The 21,592-nt window shown below is 35.3% G+C and overlaps 1 protein-coding gene across 6 annotated transcripts in view; it reads right to left on the reverse strand.

Moving 5' to 3' along the window:
- Window positions 1–796: 796 nt before the first annotated feature.
- svild (supervillin d) overlaps window positions 797–21,592 on the reverse strand; it is a 168,725-nt gene continuing 147,929 nt past the window's right edge. For 2 of the 6 annotated variants that reach the window (XM_067368972.1, XM_067368973.1), the window contains exons 26-28: window positions 7,863–7,975; window positions 7,285–7,440; window positions 799–2,176 (exon numbers count right to left, since the gene is read on the reverse strand). In XM_067368972.1, coding sequence (XP_067225073.1) covers window positions 2,090–2,176; window positions 7,285–7,440; window positions 7,863–7,975 — 356 coding nt within the window. In that variant the 3' untranslated portion in view covers window positions 799–2,089. The other 4 variants (XR_010892630.1, XM_067368975.1, XM_067368976.1 and 1 more) reach the window with 4 other exon arrangements.

Raw genomic sequence — 21,592 nt, forward strand, 5'->3', positions numbered from 1 at the left:
TATGACACATATGGTATGAGGGCTGTGCAGCAATGCTCATTCATCAATTCTTTACTGCTGTATATGATTTAACATATTAACAAACAGTTACATTTTCAGTTTCTTAACATCTTAAAGGAACGTTTCATTCAAATTCTGTGATCATTTATTCACCCTCATGTCATTTCAAACAAGCATAAGCAGATGCTTAGCAAAATGTTCAAGTTGCTCTTCTCCATACAATGAAAGTGAACAAAACAATATTAAGCGCTCTCTCTCATATTATATATATATATATATATATATATATATATATATATATATATATATATATATATATATATATATATATATATATATATATATATGCGCTACAGTTTAAATTTTTTTTTGAAAGAAATAAATGCTTTTATTCAGCCAGCAGGGATGCATTAAATTTATCAAATTTGACAATAAAGACATCAAAAGATTTAGATTTCAAATATGCTGTTCTTTTGATATTTATATTCAGAGAATCCTGAAAAAAAATCTTTGTTTCCACAAAAACATTAAGAACTGTTTTTCATAATAAATGTTTCTTGAGCACCAAATAAGCATTCTTCTTATTTCACAATATTAGCATTTTTTACTGTATTTTTGATCAAATAAGTACAGCTTTTGATTGGAGTGTTTATAAATATATTACAATATGGAACACAAAGACATGTCACAGCAGATTTGATAGGATAGAAAAGCTACAAGTCAGAGAAAAATGTGCAAATTTATTATATAATATAGAAATAAATTCATAGTTGTATGTACCAGAACATAAAAAAATCATGTTGTTTTTAAAAGTTCTTAAAATTAGGTAAATACAACCTCAGATGAACAACAACACATGACAAATTACACCGTGTCATTATTTATTTAACAAAAACTAGGCCAAAATGGAAAAGCCATGGGTGACAAACTAAGTACACCCTTGCTTCCATAGGAGTCAAGTGTGTAAGTAGCAGTCAGGCGCTGCTAATCAAATGTCTTTGATTAATTGATCATCAGCAAGCGTGACCACCTCTATAAAAGCAGAAGTTTCAAGCATCTATGGGATGTGCTGAACAAACAAGCCCGATCCATGGAGGCTCCACCTCGCAACTTACAGGACTTAAAGCATCTGCTACTAACATATTGGTGCCAGATACCACAGCACACCTTCAGGGGTCTAGTGGAGTCCATGCCTTTACAGGTCAGGGCTGTTTTGGCAGCAACAGGGGGACCAACACAATATTAGGAAGGTGGTCATAATGTTACGCTTGATTAGTTATATATATACACACTAAACTTGTAAAAAATGCTTTACAATTTGCTTAATCTTTGAGGATGAAATACTGAAGTCTTGCATTTTATTAGACCATGAGAATGGATAAAAGAGAGTGACACCTAGTGATATGATATTGAATAGCATTTATTGTCAACCAAGAACTGCTACAGTATGTTTTAGCGGCATAATTCTGGTACTGGACAAACAACACATTCATACCTTTGAGAATTCACTTACACATTGATTTGTTATCTGTAATATTGTTGTAACTGTACTGCCATTACAAAGATCAGAGTCACATAATACTGGATATTAGTCATATTCATTCTTGTGAAAGCAGTGCACTTTATATGTGCACACATTATGGCTTGAAAAGCTATTCACTTTTCTGTCAGTCTCAGTGACTAAGGGAAAGGCCTCCATTTGTTTTCAACTGATTACATGAATTGTCACCATTAGTGTTTAATTCATTTTAAGGTTACAGTTTGATAATAACAGGGTTAAACAGGGTAAAACAATAAAATAGGGTATACATATTTAAAATTCAAGCTTGCGAGTAGCGAGACAGATTTATGTTGATATGCTTGACACTATTCCCAAAATGTATACTTTTTGCAAACTTAAAATGTGTGGTCTTGTAACCAAAAGCTACTGACGTATGAAATATGAAACTGCTACAGCCATAGATAGGTTCATCTTTATAAAAAAAAAAAAAAAAAAAAAAAAAAAAAAAAAACTTAACTGTACATATTGGTGAAAAAACACAGAGAAAATACACATAGTTCCTTAGTAATTATTTTAAGTTTCTTTTGTTTAAAAGAGGCCTTTGCTCTTTTTCAGATTCAGCTGTTTCCAGTTTGGCATGGTGTTAAATTCATCCCGTGTCATTTCCAAAACACTCTGCAAAACAAATACAATCTCAACGTCAGACAAGATTAGAAAACTATGAAAACAAATTTAGTATCTGCTGACATTTTATGATGCTTTCCATGATGACCATTTTAGACTGAACTAGTGACCCTAAGGGTGGGTGTTTGGACAGGTATGTTTAGTAAAGGGCAGTGGCGTCAATTGCAAATAGAAGCGTATGGAAGCTGTTGAATTATTAGAAAAATAATGCACACCTGAGGCATTACTGGCAATACCACCTCAGATGTGCATTATTTTTCTAATAATTCAACGGCCCGTCATCAAATGTTCCTTAGTTATACAACAGTTAGTTCCGGTCATTGAATATGATTGACTGAGAGGCCTTCTAGGATTGCTAAAACAGATAAAAAATCAAAACCTGACTGTCCCTGTAAGAAGTCATATAATGGGCTGTGGTTGGATCTTCTATCAGGACAATGAACATCAAACATCAGGACAAAACCAACACAAAAATGTGTCACTGAGCACAAAATGAAGCTTCTGCCATGACCATCCCAGTCCCCTGACCTGAACCCTAAAGAAAATGAGTGAACTAAAGAGAAGAAGCACCAACATGGATCTGGGAATCTGTAGGATCTGGAGAGATCTGTATATATAAATATATATACAGTGGCATGAAATAGTATGTGAACCCCTTGCAGAATCTGTGAAAATGTGAATTATTTTAATAAAATAAGAGGGATAATAAAAAATGCATGTTATTCTTTGTTTAGTACTGTCCTAAGTAAGATATTTTACATAAAAGTTTGCATTTAGTTCACAAGACAAAACAATAGCTGAATTTATTAAAATAACCCCATTCATAAGTTTGTGAACCATTGATCCTCAATACTGTGTGTGGCTACCTTATGATCCACGACTGTTTTTTTGTTTTGTGATGGTTGTTCATGAGTCTCTTGTTTGTCCTGAGCAGTTAAACTGAGCTCTGTTCTTCAGAAAAATCCTCCAGCTCCTGCAGATTCATCAGTTTTCAAGCATTTTTGCATAGTTGAACCCTTTCCAGCAGTGACTGTAGGATTTTGAGATCTGTGTTTTCATACTGAGGACAACTGAGGGACTCAAACACAACTATTAAAAAAGGTTCAAACATTCACTGATGCTCCAGAAGGAAACACAATGCATTAAGAGTCGGGGTGTGAAAACTTTTGAACAGGATGTCACAATTTTTCTTATTTTGTTTAAATATCATTGTTTTTCATTTAGTACTGCCCTTCGGAACCAACAGAAGATACTTGCATGTTTCCCGGCAGAAAAGTACAAAAGTACAATTTACCTTGATATTTGAATTCAAAAGTTTTCACCCCTCGGCTGGAGGAATTTTCTGAAGAACAGAGCTCAGTTTAACTGCTTAGGACAAACAAGAGACTCATGAACAACCATCACAAAACATAAAAACAGTCGTAGATCATCAGGTAACCACACACAGTACTGATAATCAATGGTTCACATACTTATGAATGGGGTTATTTTAATAATTTTTTTTAAAGTTTTGTCTTGTGAACTAAATGCAAACATCTTTTATGTAAAATATCTTAATCAGGACAGTACTAAACAAAAAAAGAACATGCATTTTTTTATTATCCCTCTTAATTTATTAAAATAATTCTCATTTTCACAGATTCTGCAAGGGGCTTACATACTTTTTCATGCCACTGTGTGTGTATATATATATATATATATATATATATATATATATATATATATATATATATATATATATATATATATATATATATATTATATTATATATACCCCCTTATGATGCAAATAGAGAACAGAGGTGTCCTTCAAGATGGGTAACTTCAAGATGGGTCACAGGATGGAGGATGGAGGAACAAGGAACAATCCATTTAAGTATTGAGAAGCACCCAATGAAGTAATTGAATCTTTCATTCAATCGATTTGGACTGATTCATTCACTAATGTGTTGCTAAGAGACGCAAAATAGTTCTGCCATAGCTTTGTTTGTAACTATTTTCGTTGGTGAAATAGGCAATATTGTATCTAAAATGTAAGTTACATAATATTAAATTCTTGTTTATTCAGTTGCATTATAAAATCAATATCACATTTGCAATCATGCTGATATTTGGGGAAAAATAGCACTCTTTGTGTGATATTGCTAAACTATTCAATTTGATATAAATATAAAAAGACCCTGGCATTCTAATGCATTTTAACAGAGTAAATCACATAGTAAAATTGTACACTCTAAATGTGCATGCAGTGGTCTAACCTACTAGGTAACATAGTTGACGTGCTTTTGTTTGGTTTTTGCAGTGAGGGACATACTCGATAATACTCGATGCACATTGTTAAAACAACAATTATGATATTGAAGAGGATATATATCACTCAGCCCTAACCACAATTAGAAAGTCCACCCTAGCAAATGCCTGACCCAACCCCACCACTAACCCTACCTTTAAAGAGGCTATAGTCTCCACTCTAACTTCCGGTCTGTGACAGCTGGCCTGGCGCGGCTGTCCAGAAACTGCTTATGGCTCTGCGACTATGCAGTGCAATTATGCAGCTAAAGCTTGATGGCTGGAATTTTTTTGTGGTTAGGGCAAGTTATTTAAAATCTAATAGGTTATGTGACTGATTTTATTCTGGCCACTGCTGCCAGTTATATGTTAAGCTTTAGTTGAGAAAACTAACTAAAGCTTTGTTTCCACCGAGTGGTACGGAAAAGTACAGTATGCAATTTTTGCTGTTTCCATTGTCAGAAGTTGTGAATGGTACCCTAATTACGAACTGTACTGTACCACTTTTTTGGGACCCTTCTGTTGGGGTACCTAGCACAGTAGTCCGGTACTAAAGGGTAGAGCTAGACTCATTTCAGAATGTTGATCGGTTGACAGAGAATCGTCACTTGCGCGTGCTACAAGGGGAATGACAACACCAGAGGCACCATTTTTTAATAAAGTTGAAACAATACCATTTCTTCTTTTGACAAACAGCCATATGCCGAGAAGCAAGAACAAGATCTGCTGTATGTCCTCCATTGATGTTTACGGTGTCGTTTTCTTCTTCACACAAGAATGGAGTCGATCGCTACTTTCCGGCATACACCACACCTATTAAGTAAGGGTACTGTTGGCGGTGGGAACGCAAGCCGGATCAGAGTTTCCTGAAACTTACTGAACTGTACTGTAATGTCCTGTACCGCTCAGTGGAAGTGAGGCAGTAGTGACCATGCACATTTGCTGTAATTCTGCATAAGTTACATTTTTTCCCTAAATCATAAGTTTAATACAGTCTGTTACATACATTTAATCGGCTGCTGTGCCAGACTAATGATATGATTTATTAACAACAAGTTATTAACAAGTGTCTGTCACTAATGTGCTTTGGTCTGAGTGCTGTCATGATGCATCGGCTTGCATTAAATTTTGTTGATTTTGTGGCCAGTTGTCACCATATTCCACTGAAATGACACACCGATTGTGTGGTGACGTAATTTTTTGTAATGTCGATTTGCATTTTATTACTTTTTGCTTCATTTTTGTGATAACTCTCATGCTTACTCTGATATGTGCTTGTGGCATTTCTTGTCAAAGGTAACATGCTGTCATGATCACCGTCTGTTCCTGTCAGTTCCTGGACTACATCTCCCATCATCCTCTCTGCCACTCACCTGCACACACTTCACACTAATCACTAATCACCACACCCAGCTGCAGCTCATTACCAGGACTATAAAAGACTCTTACACACATCACCTCACTGCTAGGTCTTGTTTTCCCTGTGTGACATTTCCAAGCGTTATTATTCTGTTTCCCTGTCTGTTCCGGTTCCTGTTGCTGATCCCTGTCTGGTTCTACAGTTCTGTGATTGTTAGCTGCCTGCCTTTTGACCACTGCCTGTTTCCTGACTACGATTCTGCCTGTCTCTGATGTTCCTGTTCGCCCCGTTTGACCATGCCTGTACGACCACGCTCAACATTTAATAAAGATTTGCATGTGGATCTTACTCTGAGTCCCGCCTTCGTTACACATGCAGTATTATAGAAGAGGACACAGTAAGCTAGGTTGATTTTAGGCTGAGTGTACTTTTTCCCAGATGAGGAAAGGGGGTGAGAGGGCAAATGTTCAAGAGTCATGGTTTGCTACTGCGGCCACTAATACGCCACAGCCATGCTGATTCGGTCGTATCACACAACTTTTAATGTAATCTATAAACTTGTCCACACTAGAACTGTCATTCTTTCTCTCATGCTTATAGGTCTCATGTTTTGTGTCATGATTTTATCAATCTTGATTTCTCAAAATTATGCAATGTGTACTTTTCCTGGGTTCATCTGCTGTGAACTGGCATAAATATACACAGGATCACGACGGCCAAAGTTAAGATTTTTGCTTAATAAATTATATTTTCAGTTTGTTTTTGTCAAACCAGTATGCCTTTAGAATATATGCCACTAGTTGCATGGGATTATTTTATGACACGTTTGCATCCTTATTTTAAAGCTTGAAGTCAAGCTCGAGCAGTACATTTTTTTTTTTTTTTTTGTATTTCTCAGTTTGTGTTCCAAAAAAAAAAAGCCAATACAGATTTAGAACAACAACAGGGTAAATATTTACTGCATTTTGTGTAAACTAATAGACGGTCACAGAAAAATTAGTTGTGAAAGGGTAAATAAACTCCAAACAGATGAAAGCCATCATTTGCTAATAATTGTGATGCATGGCAGTTTTAGAGAGGTTTTTGTTAATTTTATTGTTCTGAAACCAACTGCTCAGAGGTTTTCAGAAGATTTTTACAGTTTTAAACTATTCTATTGTATAGCCTGTCTGGCAAAAGTTATTAATTCTTATATCAGCAACTATTATCTGCCATGTTACAAAATTATGTATTTTTTTTATTTAGATTTTTAAATTGAATGATGCTTTTGGTTAGTGTATAACTGCAGTTTTGTCTTTCTCTCTTTTGTCTTTCTACACTAATAGCATTGATATTTTCACACAATATTGTTAGATTGCATGACATCATCTGAACATGCCATATTTTGACTTTCAATGAATTGACACCACTAGTAAAGAGCATGTGTGAGCATAATTAGGTAGGGTTATTACCTGAAAGTCTTCATCTGATAGGTAGCACTCGAGGTGCAGAGGGTCAACTCCCTCTGGCAGGGGTTTGGAAGTGAGCTCCTCCACAGTGTACTGCTGCCTGCTGAGTTTAGACAGGGCGTCTTTAACCAGAATCACTTTATTATGGGCTCCTTCAACCTGCACAGACATTCAAACATACAGTTTCATCATCCATAGGCTTCAATATTAAAAATCTTTTGGCTGTATTAAAATCGACCACTATCTACTCAAATATGATTCATATATGAGAATTATTTTAAAGCAAAAACTCATCTGTAGCATTCTGCAGGGTTTAAAGTATTTGATTAAATAAAATTGCTATACTTAATTGTTATTTTGGGGAAATCTGTAATAAAATGAAATACATATTTTGCAGGTTACTGTGGATTAAAACTTTCCATTTATTAAAGTAGTTGGCCACAGCTCAATAATGGGAGTATCTTACACCTAAAGTGATTTCTTTAATAAATGCTTTTTAATAATAAATATTGGTGCAGGTAACAGAGAAAAAGTACTCTAACACCTCTGGCATTCTGAAAGCTATGGGTGGAGTAACTTACCTGTACATTAATATTTGGGTTTTTCTCCCAATAAGGGAAGATGTTGGTAAAGGTGAGTGGTTCTGCGCCAGCCAGGATCAGATAGGCCTGAGGAGGCCGTCTGGAGTTCTTCTCTATGAAAAACAAACACAAGAAGGTCATTACAATACAGCAAAGCAATAAAATATGCACAAATAATGTGTTTATACTCTTTCCTCTGATTTTGCCAAAAGGTTTACCCAAAAATAAACGTCTTTAAAATAAAATTAAACGTCTTTATTTACACATGGTTGCATTGTTCAAACCCATGTGACTTACTTTGTTATCATTGAAGACAAAAGGAGATGTCAGCCACAGTCCATTCAATTTCACTGCAGCTTTTTTTCCATATAATGAAAGTGAATAGTGACTGAGGCTGAAGGCTGAATCAAATAATGGTGAGTAAACAGAAGACAGAATTTTCTTTTTTTGTTTGTAAGGTCATTAAAATGTGATCAGGGAAAGGTCAGAACCAATTGACACACTGATCACACCCACGTTTTTTGGCATTCAGTCAGCTTGTACATATGCACATATCTGACTAGTTCTGATATCAAAACTGAATAAAAATCTGATTTGACGAATTTGTTCTCATAATTTAACAACTTTTTACTCATAATTTAACGACTTTTTTCTTGTAATTTAACAAGTTTATTCTCAACATTTTATCTCGACTTTTTTCTTGAAATTTAACAAATTTTTTTCTCGTAATTTAATGAGTTTATTCTCAACATTTTATTTAGACTTTTTTCTCGAAATTTAACAACTTTAATCTCGAGATGGTAGGCTTGCAATAGGCTATATAATAACAATGAGGCAGTAATAAATGTTTCAACGAAAGTAATAAAAGCAAGTTATTTTGTTGTTTTTTTTAACAACACTGAAAATACATACCCCTGGTTTCACAGACAGGGAAAAAATGCAGGTTTCAGTTTTAATTAAAACAACTTGCACTGACACATCTTAAAATATGTCACCGACATTGTTTTGTCTCAAGATGCACACCAGTAATGTTTTTTTTCTAGGGTATGTTTATAAAAGCTACTTAAATAGCAGTATCCTACCTATTATTGAGATTTTGATCTAACAGTTGGCCACTGCAGTCACTGTAATTTCTTCAACAAGAACATGTTATCAAAACATGCAGAGTGAGAGCGAGGGTTTAAACTTTTGTTTTGAAACTGCAGTGAACCTTTAGATACAAGTATTCTCCTGTGTTAGCGTAGGTTTATATATGATAGCACTATGTTATGCTAAATTATCATCTTTTAAATTGTTAAATGTATTGTGAAGCCTTAGAAAATAGTCTATGATTTTACTTTTTATTTAATATTTTGGTGAAATCGAGCACTCAAAATTAATTGAGGAATCGTGAAATCTGGATAAAAATATCTTTACTATGGTTCAAAATCCACATTAAAGTATGGAAATTATAGCTACGAATAAATTGCATTAGTATCAAATCAGGCAGATACATTTTTAACGTCGTTAAACACGTTTAATTAATCTTACCCATTAACTACAATAGTCAAAAATATAAAGTTCCACATGTTTGTGAACATACCTAAAAACAATGCACGTGATTACTCTTGTTTTCTTTTCTTTTTCGCTTTGCAGCGCCAGAGTGCTGTTGTCAGTATGAGGTGGTGGCTGGGCAAAGCAGGAATGGTGTGTTGCGTGTGCTTAAGTTACTGCATTCTCCATAATTCTTTTTAATATCTATGTTTCTGTTTACATTTATTTTTAAGTTAATATTGCTATACAATAGTAATATTACCTACAGAATATTAGTTTAGTTTATTTATATATTTAGACTTTTTTTTTTTTAGCAAAGGCTGTGCCCCCCCCAGGGTGTTGGTGCCCTATGCAAACTGTATATAGGGAGCGGCAGTACTGGTCTCAGTTCACATTAACGGTGCCCTAGATTCAAAAATTGAATTTGCCTCGGCATAGTTAAATAACAAGAGTTCAGTACATGGAAATGACATACAGTGAGTCTCAAACTCCATTGTTTCCTCTCATTTGTTTAAAAGACGAATCTCAACATAACACCGTACACCGTTACGTAACAGTCGGGGTGTACGCCCCCAATATTTGCATATGCCAGCCCATGTTCCCAACATTATGAAAGGCATTAGACAAGGGCAGAACGTCTGGATCTGTGCAGAGATGAATCAACAGACTAGGTAAGCAAGCAAGGACAATAGCAAAAAATGTCAGCAATAAATGGAGCAATAATAACTGACATGATTCATGATAACATGATATTTTTAGTGATATTTAGGGCCCAAGCGAATTAGCGCGCAGGGCCCTCTTGTTCTTCTAAGGATTTTTTTTTTTTTTTTCGTCTTCCGGGGCTTTTTGGGGGCCTTAACATGCTCAAAAACTCTTGAAAATTGGCACACACATTGGATTCCGCGGCCATTAGGACGCCGCAGAGGTACCCGGGCGTGGCAGGGGGGCTCGACAGCGCCCCCTTGAAAAAAGTCTGAAAATTTGGTCCATATATTAAACACGCTTGCACGTATTAGTATGAAACTCGGTACACATATAGACCTCATCGGGCCGAACAAATTTCGTGCTCTAAGTTAAACGCCACGCCAACAGGAAGTCAGCTATTAAGGGTTGTTTGAAAAACGCATGCTCTGGAATTTGATATACTCCTCCTAGACGATTAATCCGATCGCCACCAAACTCGGTCAGCATGAAGTCAAGACACTGATGATTAAAAATTGCCAGGGGATTTTTGATATCTCAAACGGTTTGAATGAATTTATGGCGAGAAAAAGGAAACAGGAAATATGTTATAACGTCTGCATACATATATTGATCTTTATGAAACTTTACGGGTGTGTTGGTTGTAGTAGTCTGATCACATGGATGTGACTATTGTGAGTCAAAGTTATAGCGCCAGCAACTGGCAGCAGGAAGTGTATCACTTTTTAAAATGCTTTGAGATCACCCTCTTATTTTTACCTGATTTGCTTCAAACTTCATCAGTGTAATGTCAATACACAGCAGATGTAGACCTATGACAGGATTTTTGATATTTGAAATATTGTTGCCATAGCAACAGGTCAAACTGTAATAATATTCTTGAGTGTTTTTGAGGCTCTTAACATGCTTCAAATTGCATGAAACTCGACACACACATCAATACTGTCAACCAGTAGACATGGACAAAGCCATAGAAATGGGCGTGGTGGAGGGGCTCAGTAGCGCCACCTTTTGACAAAAGTGGGGGGGGGGGGTTAGTTTTTCCTACAGTCACCAAACTTCAGCTTAGTCTTAGTTGTACAAAGTTGATCACATGGATGTGACTATTGTGATTCAAAGTCATAGCACCACCAACTGGAAGCAGAAAATGTGTTACTTTCAGCATACATTGAGATCACCGTCTTATTTTTACCTGATTTGCTTCAAAATTCATCAGAATAATGTTAAAACTTGGCACATGTAATCCTTTGAAAATGGGCAGGGAGGAGGGGCTCTATAGCGGCACCTTGTAGTGCAGTAAATGTGGAGTGAATTTGACATAGTCCTTTGATGTTTAACCGTTTTAAGTGCCTATTGCCCGCTGTGCACAGTTGCCCTGAAGCCACCGGGGTGGCGGTGCCACCGGGCTTGGACCCGCCATCGCTGCTCGCAGCTATACAGTAGGTGGACAACCAAAACGGGTATTACCGCCGCGCATACCGCCGCCGCAGGGCCGCGGCGTTAACTGAAATTCAGTCGCGTGTAAAAAACTACCGCCAGGTGGCGCAAAGGGACGGATTGGAAAGTGACTGTAATGATAAAATGTCGGTTTGTAAAAGGAGATGAAAGGACGAAGTAAAACAACAACATTACAGTATAACCTTTTAACATCCTTAAAAACCATTAGAAAATTTAAAGTGAGAGTTAATTTCAAAACGTGGGATAGTCTTATGCTACTCTATGCATCAAAAATTAAAAGAAAGACCTTTACACAAAGTCTTACTGCATGCTATTGTCATTAAACAGTCATTAGGCATATATATATATATTTATATTAGGAGCACACACACGGATTATAAATTTAATATTTTCATTCTGTAATATTTTCATTCAGAACGGTCCAGCATTAAGACCGCATTAATAGCAATAATTCTTATTTACTGCTATTGTTGTTGATTTTTTAAATTGTTCTTGATTATATATATATATATATTTTTTTTTTTTTTTTTTTTTTTTTTTTTTTTTGGGGTGGGGGCTATTATATATGCTATGTAATGTTTAGTGATGTTTATGTCGCAGACTAAAATACCGGCTGGAATAAATATTTAGGCTAATTTACTCATTAAAAACAAAAGGTGTTCATCTGTGATTGTACATCAAGAGCAAGGACACGTTGTGTGCTTTTTGTTTTGTGCTTTTACAAGACCAAAACGCTCGATTGTCTGTGTGAAACTGCGCGTGTGCACGAGCGCCAAGAGAACTGATAACAGCAGCAACACTGGCCATGATTTCAGAAACAACACGTTCCAGCGGATAGATCGCCTCTTACTGAACACAGACCTAACAGTTATATCTTATCGAATTGAGATATTTCTTTCTTTTTAGGTACAATTATTGCTGAGTTTAAGTTCACTTTTGAGACGTTTCAGATTCTCGCAGAGAGACAGCTGAAAGCACATCCTGTTTTTTTTTTTTATTTATTTTATTTTATTATTCAAAACAAAAGTACAAGGTTTTGTTGTTATTGTGAGCGTACACAAATAAAAGTAGACCATTCGTAGTCTTGCATCAATCTGTAAGCTATCGCCAAAAATGACGGAAGGCCTGTTTTTGTTTCAGCTGTCATGAGGAAAAAAATCCACCAGAACGCGCCGGCACTTTCGTCGGCCAGAGGGATAATAATGTAGCCAATTTAGTTTCATATTTATATTTAAATATTGGGCTATTGCCTATTATTTTTAAATGAATAAATTTCACCTATGTTCATTATGAAAAGGGAATAGCATGACGGATGCGCAATGTTGGGAGACAAATGCAGCGGGTTAGACATAGTTTGACCACTTCATTAAGTTTTGTTTTATAGTAAGTCTTTCTTTAAAGTGAATTTCGTTTTGTAGAAATTGTATCTTAATTTCAATCAATGTTTCATCAACCAATTGCCTATATTTAATAAATAGGAAGAAAACCAAACGTCGGGTGTGGAATGGAAACGAAACCATGTTTCCGCGGCCTTTGAATAAGGCTGAAGCAATATACGTCTTTCTGTTTTAATAAATTTATTTATTACTTTATTACATGTCTTTATTACTTAAATAATTGATAAGATGTTTTTGGTCGAACAATATATTTTAGCTTGTCTACTTAGACACACATTTCCGTAGTGGCTTATTGTGCAAACTTTTTTTTCCTACCACATGCCAAACATTTCTTGCAGATTTAAAAAACAAACAAACAAACAAACAAAAGAAAAAACACGACGCTCCGACTTTTACAAAATTCCTCCTCGCTGAAGTCAAAACTTCGCACATACTCTGCTCGGCAGCAGCAGACGCTGACAAACGCGCGGGGGGAGGGTTGATCCCATTCGAACTTCTGGAGTGGAGCGTGAAACACTGCAAAACACTGCAAATCTCCATAATACAAACAAATAAAGAAACTTACTACAAATACTCATAACAATTGTGTATAACAATTGAGTCTAACAATTGTGTATTTCGTCAGCTTATTTCATATGATCAGATCAGGATGTTAAAATTAACAAAAAGCACCAAGATTGCAAAAAGGTCTGTCACGCGCATAGCTAAGGCTAATATTTTGAGTCTCCCGCCCTCTGGATTAATGGCTTTGGTGACAAACATTTTAAACAAAGCGCCCTTCCCCCATCTCAAACTTGTCAAGCACTGTTAGGTTGGGTGAGTGCTTTTTATACACACAAGATAATGTAAAAAAAATTATACATTGATATATAAATGGAACACAATCGGTTTGTTGTTTTTGTTTGTTTTTCTTTAACATTTTTATTTTATTTCTTTGTCTTTTAGGAACATTGGATGGCAGATTCTGTACAGTTATTGTTCTAATAAATATACGGAACCATAATGTTACATATCTTGGACAATTCTTTCGAGCTGCTTTACAGCTTAACCACAGTTGGCAACATCAGCAGTTATTGAAATGATCTGAATCAACACAGATCTGCTGATATAAATAAATAGGCCTAAATAAATAGCAAAAAACAAGATTGGGTTTGTACGGTTCATCTGAACTATAATTTAATGATTTATTTTATGATGTTATAGAAGTACAATGTACAGATGCCTATATGTTTTGCACAAAGTAATATTTAATAAAGAATCTTAAACTTCCAATGTTAAACATGTTCTCGTCATTTTGCTCTTAACTGCAGTCAAAATACAAATAGGCCTATATATTCATATGCATTGTGTAGCCCATGGAGAGTCAGATTAGGCGCAAACTCTACAGCAGAAACTTTCTATCTTAATAGCCTAGCACTTGTTGAATAACAAAATGTTGATTATTGGGATAACGTTTTTTTTTTTTCGTAATTGTGTAGCTTATGGCATGACATTTCTTTTTGTAATGTTTATGAGCGTGTTAATGGATACAAACGGCACAATTGCAGTTTATAAGATTGTTACATAGCTATAGCTGAAACATTAACACATTAAAATCGTCTGATAATCATACAGTAGTTAACATGAACCCTTTGTAAGCGATGTATTACCATTACATCATGGGCGTACGGGACACCCCCGCAGCCCCCACCCTATGATGGGCCCCGGCGCAGATTATTTACTATTTAGCCTTTGCTTTTTTTAGAACTAAACTCAATTGACTAAAGATAAAAATAAAGCATCCAACTGAAGCCCAAAAATGCAAGCAGAATACCACAGAAACTAGTGCTAAATTACCACAAAAGGGGGACAAATTCACTGTTGTTTCCATCGCCGTTTGTTAGCGGTCCTGTGCCGAGACAAATAAATATGTTCGGTCTTTGCTGAGATATTATTATTATTATATTGCCCAAACGTAAATAGCATATAAGTCTAGAGTTAGGCTATTTCTTTATTCTTTTACTGTAAATACATTAATTTAGTTTTGAAATTTGTGTCTAACTTAGAATTTAGAGCAGCTAAAATATATTGTTAGACCAAAACATCTTATCAATTAATTAAGTTATAAAGACATGGATGTATTTAAGAAATTTAATAAAAACAGAAAGACTTCTATTGCTTCAGCCTTTATCAAAGGCCGCGGAAACATGGTTTCGTTTCCATTCCACTCATGACGTTCATGGTTTTCTTCCTAATTAAATATAGGCAATTGGTTGATGAAACATTGATTGAAATTAAGATACAATTTCTACAAAACGAAATTCATTTTAAAGAAAGACTTACATAAAACAAAACTTAATGAAGTGGTCGAACTTTAGTAGTCGGCATTTGTCTCCCCAACATTGCGCATCCGTCATGCTATTCCCTTTTCATAATCAACATTGGTGACATCTTTAAAAAAAAAAAAAAAAAAAAAAAAAATCAGGCTATAGCCCAATATTTAAATATGAATATGAAACTAAATTGGTTAAATTTTTATCCCTCTGGGGTGCGTTTCCCGAAAGCATCGTTGGTGAACCATGGTCGTAAGTCCAATTGAACTCTGTTGGTAACGACGGAACTTGCGACCATAGTTCGCTCTGGGAAACGCACCCCTGGTCGACGAAAGCGCCGGCACGTTCTGATGGATTTTCTCCTCATGACAGAAACAACTTAAAACAGGCCTTCCGTCATTTTTGGCGATAGCTTACAGATTAGTGCAAGACTACAAATGGTCTATTTTTATTTGTGTGCGCTCACGATAACAACAAAACCTTGTGCTTTAGTACAATAAAATAAATAAAAACAGGGTGAGCTTTTAGCTGTCTCTCTGCGAGAAACTGAAACGTAACTTAAACTCAGCGAATAATTACCTAAAAAGAAAGAAATATCTCAATTCGATAATAAATTCGTAGGTCTGTGTTAAATAAGAGGTGATCTATCCGCTGGAATGTGTTGTTTCTGAATTTGATATTTGATATTTTAAGGAATAGAATACACTCCTGCATTTAAATGCGGCTGCAGGAGTTGCAGTTTTTTATTACGTTTTATTAATCCGTCCATTCTTTTTAGTTTCAATGATTTAGCTAAATCGTGCCTTAATAATGGGAGCGAAATTATTCAGTGACTCACGTTTTACTAAAATAAAGGGATATAATTCATGAAACACGCAACAATTTATTAATCAGTGTCCAAACAGATAGGCTATATTTTTCCTAAGTAGTTAGGCTATCTGTCAAATAAAGGACAGGTAACGAATAACAAAGTATGTGCGAGTCAAAAATCCATGCTGTTTTATTAAAGGAGTTTAAAATATAAATAAAACATGTATTTGTGATAAATATAGGTCTAATATGTAAGAGAACTTAAATTTTGCATAAAGATAAATGTGCTTTGATGCATTTGTTGGATAACATGTGGTTAAAGCGCCACTCAGCGGTCAAAAGCTGCAAATGCACTTTGCAACGCAGCGGCGGCAGGCGCGGCGGTAGAAACAACGTTTTGGATGGCCACCTACTGTATTTGTAAATTGTCTTTCTAAATGTTTCGTTAGCATGTTGCTAATACTGTTACATGTGGTTAAAGTTACCATCGTTTCTTACTGTATTCACGGAGACAAGAGCCGTCGCTATTTTCATTTTTAAACATTTGCAGTCTGTATAATGCATAAACACATCTTCATTCTTTATAAATCTCTCCAACAGTGTAGCATTAGCAGTTACCCACGGAGCATAGCCTCAAACTCATTCAGAATCAATGTAAACATCAAAATAAACACTGTAATTACGCGATTAGACATGCTGCATGACGAACACTTTGTAAAGATCTATTTTGAGGGTTATATTAGCTGTTTGAACTTTTTTCTATGTTGTTTAAGGCAAGCGCAAGCTCTTGGGGCGTGGAGCACCAGATTTAAAGGGCCACACATCGGCTCATCGAGCCTGAATCGGCTCATTTCTAATGATGCCCCAAAATAGGCAGTTCAAAAAAATGAATAAAAAAAAAATCTATGGGGTATTTTGAGCTGAAACTTCACAGACACATTCAGGGGACACCTTAGACTTATATTACATCTTTTAAAAAAAAGTTCTAGGGCACCTTTAAATGCTGTTTCTCACCAACTGCAAGTGCTGTGAGTTTAACTTGCATTTGGGTGTACGGTTCACTTTATTTACATCACACTTGCATAATTCCGATTCCAACATTTTTGTGAACAGAAGTTTACAGCATTTTATCAATATTCTGGCAGAATAAAAGCTCAAGGATTTGATGGGTTAAAAGCTTGACGTTTTGAAATTGAAAGTGAATTTAAGACAATTATTTGTATTGTAACATGAAGTGTTAGTTGGTTCTTGTAAAGAGTAGGGGTGTTAACAATACACTCATGTCACGATTTGGGTTGATACGCAATACTAATAAAGAAATTAAAATGTAACTTTAAAAAAAAAAAATATTACATCTAAGACATGATAAAGTACTGTTCAAAAAATGCTAAATTTGTTACAGTAGGGTGAACAATCTATCTCCCCCATGCACAGGGCAATGGTGACAAGTGTGAACACCCTTCAAAGTAACTTTCTATTAACGGCAGCAGTCATGCCATTCACAATATATGACAACATAATCAAAATTTTTGGCCAAATTGTGCAGCGCTCTCTCTCTCATGTATGTATATATATATATATATATATAGTAGGTGGCCATCCAAAACGGTGTTTCTACCACCACGCCTGCCGCCGCCGCCGCGTCGCAAAGTGCATTTGCAGCTTTTGACCACTGAGTGGAGCTTTAACCACATGTTATCCAACAAATGCATCAAAGCACATTTATCTTTATGCAAAATGTAAGTTTTCTTACATATTAGGCCTATATTTATCACAAATACATGTTTTATTTATATTTTAAACTCCTTTAATAAAACAGCATGGATTTTTGACTCGCACATACTTTGTTATTCGTTACCTGTCCTTTATTTGACAGATAACTAGGAAAAATATATCCTATCTGTTTGGACACTGATTAATAAATTGTTGCGTGTTTCATGAATTATATCCCTTTATTTTAGTAAAACGTGAGTCACTGAATAATTTCGCTCCCATTATTAAGGCACGATTTAGCTAAATCATTGAAACTAAAAAGAATGGACGGATTAATAAAACGTAATAAAAAACTGCAACTCCTGCAGCCGCATTTAAATGCAGGAGTGTATTCTATTCCTTAAAATATCAAATACCAAATTCAGAAACAACACATTCCAGCGGATAGATCACCTCTTATTTAACACAGACCTACGAATTTATTATCGAATTGAGATATTTCTTTCTTTTTAGGTAATTATTCGCTGAGTTTAAGTTACGTTTCAGTTTCTCGCAGAGAGACAGCTAAAAGCTCACCCTGTTTTTATTTATTTTATTGTACTAAAGCACAAGGTTTTGTTGTTATCGTGCGAGTGCACACAATAAAAGTAGACCATTTGTAGTCTTGCACTAATCTGTAAGCTATCACCAAAAATGACGGAAGGCCTGTTTTAAGTTGTTTCTGTCATGAGGAGAAAATCCATCAGAACGCGCCGGCGCTTTCGTCGACCAGGGGTGCGTTTCCCATAGCGAACTATGGTCGCAAGTTCCGTCGTTACCAATAGAGTTCAATGGGACTTACGACAATGGCTCACCAACGATGCTTTCGGGAAACGCACCCCAGACGGATAAAAATGTAACCAATTTAGTTTCATATTTATATTTAAATATTGGGCTATAGCCTGATTTTTTTTTTTTTTTTTTTTTTTTTAAAGATGTCACCAATGTTGATTATGAAAAGGGAATAGCATGACGGATGCGCAATGTTGGGAGACAAATGCAGCGGGTCAGACATAAGTTCGACCACTTCATTAAGTTTTGTTTTATGTAAGTCTTTCTTTAAAATGAATTTCGTTTTGTATAAATTGTATCTTAATTTCAACCAATGTTTCATCAACCAATTGCCTATATTTAATTAGGAAGAAAACCATGAACGTCAGGAGTGGAATGGAAACAAAACCATGTTTCCGCGGCCTTTGAAAAAGGCTGAAGCAATAGAAGTCTTTCTGTTTTTATAAAATTTCTTAAATACATCCATGTCTTTATTACTTAATTAATTGATAAGATGTTTTGGTCTAACAATATATTTTAGCTGCTCTAAATTCTAAGTTAGACACAAATTTCAAAACTAAATTAATGTATTTACAGTAAAAGAATAAAGAAATAGCCTAACTCTAGACTTATATGCTATTTACGTTTGGGCAATATAATAATAATAATAATAATAATATCTCAGCAAAGACCGAACATATTTATTTGTCTCGGCACAGGACCGCTAACAGCAACACAGTAGCACAGCGCATCAAAGCTTGCTGTTGTCTACCTTACAAACGGCGATGGAAACAACAGTGACTTTTTCCCCCTTTTGTGGTAATTTAGCGCTAGTTTCTGTGGTATTCTGCTTGCATTTTTGGGCTTCAGTTGGATGCTTTATTTTTATCTTTAGTCAATTGAGTTTAGTTCTAAAAAAAGCAAAGGCTAAATAGTAAATAATCTGCTCCGGGGCCCATCATAGGGTGGGGGGTGTCCCGTACGCCCATGATGTAATGGTAATACATCGCTTACAATGGGTTCATGTTAACTAGGCTACTGTATGATTATCAGACGATTTTAATGTGTTAATGTTTCAGCTATAGCTATGTAACAATCTGATAAACTGCAATTGTGCAGTTTGTATCCATTAACACGCTCATAAACATTACAAAAAGAAATGTCATGCCATAAGCTACACAATTACGAACAAAAAAAAAAAAAACGTTATCCCAATAATCAACATTTTGTTATTCAACAAGTACTAGGCTATTAAGATAAAAAGTTTCTGCTGTAGAGTTTGCGCCTAATCTGACTCTACACAATGGACACAATGCATATGAATATTTTATAGGCCTATTTGTATTTTGACTGCAGTTAAGAGCAAAATGACGAGAACATGTTTAACATTGGAAGTTTAAGATTCTTTATTAAATATTACTTTGTGCAAAACATATAGGCATCTGTGCATTGTACTTCTATAACATCATAACATAAATCATTAAATTATAGTTCAGATGAACCGTACAAACCCAATCTTGTTTTTTGCTATTTATTTAGGCCTATTTATTTATATCAGCAGATCTGTGTTGATTCAGATCATTTCAATAACTGCTGATGTTGCCAACTGTGGTTAAGCTGTAAAGCAGCTCGAAAGAATTGTCCAAGATATGCAACATTATGGTTCCGTATATTTATTAGAACAATAACTGTACAGAATCTGCCATCCAATGTTCCTAAAAGACAAAGAAATAAAATAAAAATGTTAAAGAAAAACAAACAAAAACAAAAATATTGTTTAAAATATTTGTCACCAAAGCCATTAATCCAGAGGGCGGGAGACTCAAAATATTAGCCTTAGCTATGCACGTGACAGACCTTTTTGCAATCTTGGTGCTTTTTGTTAATTTTAACATCCTGATCTGATCACATGAAATAAGCTGACGAAATACACAATTGTTAGACTCCGTTATGAGTATTTGTAGTAAGTTTCTTTATTTGTTTGTATTATGGAGATTTGCAGTGTTTTGCAGTGTTTCACGCTCCACTCCAGAAGTTCGAATGGGATCGACCCTCCCCCCGCGCGTTTGCCAGCGTCTGCTGCTGCCGAGCAGAGTATGTGCGAAGTTTTGACTGGAGCGAGGAGGGATTTTGTAAAAGTCGGAGCGTCGTGTTTTTTCTTTTGTTTGTTTGTTTTTTAAATCTGCAAGAAATGTTTGGCATGTGGTAGGAAAAAAAAGTTTGCACAATAGGCTAAGCCACTACGCAAATGTGTGTCTAAGTAGACCAGCTAAAATATATTGTTCGACCAAAAACATCTTATCAATTATTTAAGTAATAAAGACATGTAATAAAGTAATAAATAAATTTATTAAAACAGAAAGACGTATATTGCTTCAGCCTTATTCAAAGGCCGCGGAAACATGGTTTCGTTTCCATTCCACACCCGACGTTTGGTTTTCTTCCCATTTATTAAATATAGGCAATTGGTTGATGAAACATTGATTGAAATTAAGATACAATTTCTACAAAACGAAATTCACTTTAAAGAAAGACTTACTATAAAACAAAACTTAATGAAGTGGTCAAACTATGTCTAACCCGCTGCATTTGTCTCCCAACATTGCGCATCCGTCATGCTATTCCCTTTTCATAATGAACATAGGTGAAATTTATTAATTTAAAAAAAATAGGCAATAGCCCAATATTTAAATATAAATATGAAACTAAATTGGCTACATTATTATCCCTCTGGCCGACGAAAGCGCCGGCGCGTTCTGGTGGATTTTTTTCCTCATGACAGCTGAAACAAAAACAGGCCTTCCGTCATTTTTGGCGATAGCTTACAGATTGATGCAAGACTACGAATGGTCTACTTTTATTTGTGTACGCTCACAATAACAACAAAACCCTGTACTTTTGTTTTGAATAATAAAATAAAATAAATTAAAAAAAAAAACAGGATGTGCTTTCAGCTGTCTCTCTGCGAGAATCTGAAACGTCTCAAAAGTGAACT

The sequence above is a fragment of the Chanodichthys erythropterus genome, chromosome 19, assembly GCF_024489055.1.
Source record: "Chanodichthys erythropterus isolate Z2021 chromosome 19, ASM2448905v1, whole genome shotgun sequence".
Lineage (NCBI taxonomy): Eukaryota > Metazoa > Chordata > Actinopteri > Cypriniformes > Xenocyprididae > Chanodichthys > Chanodichthys erythropterus.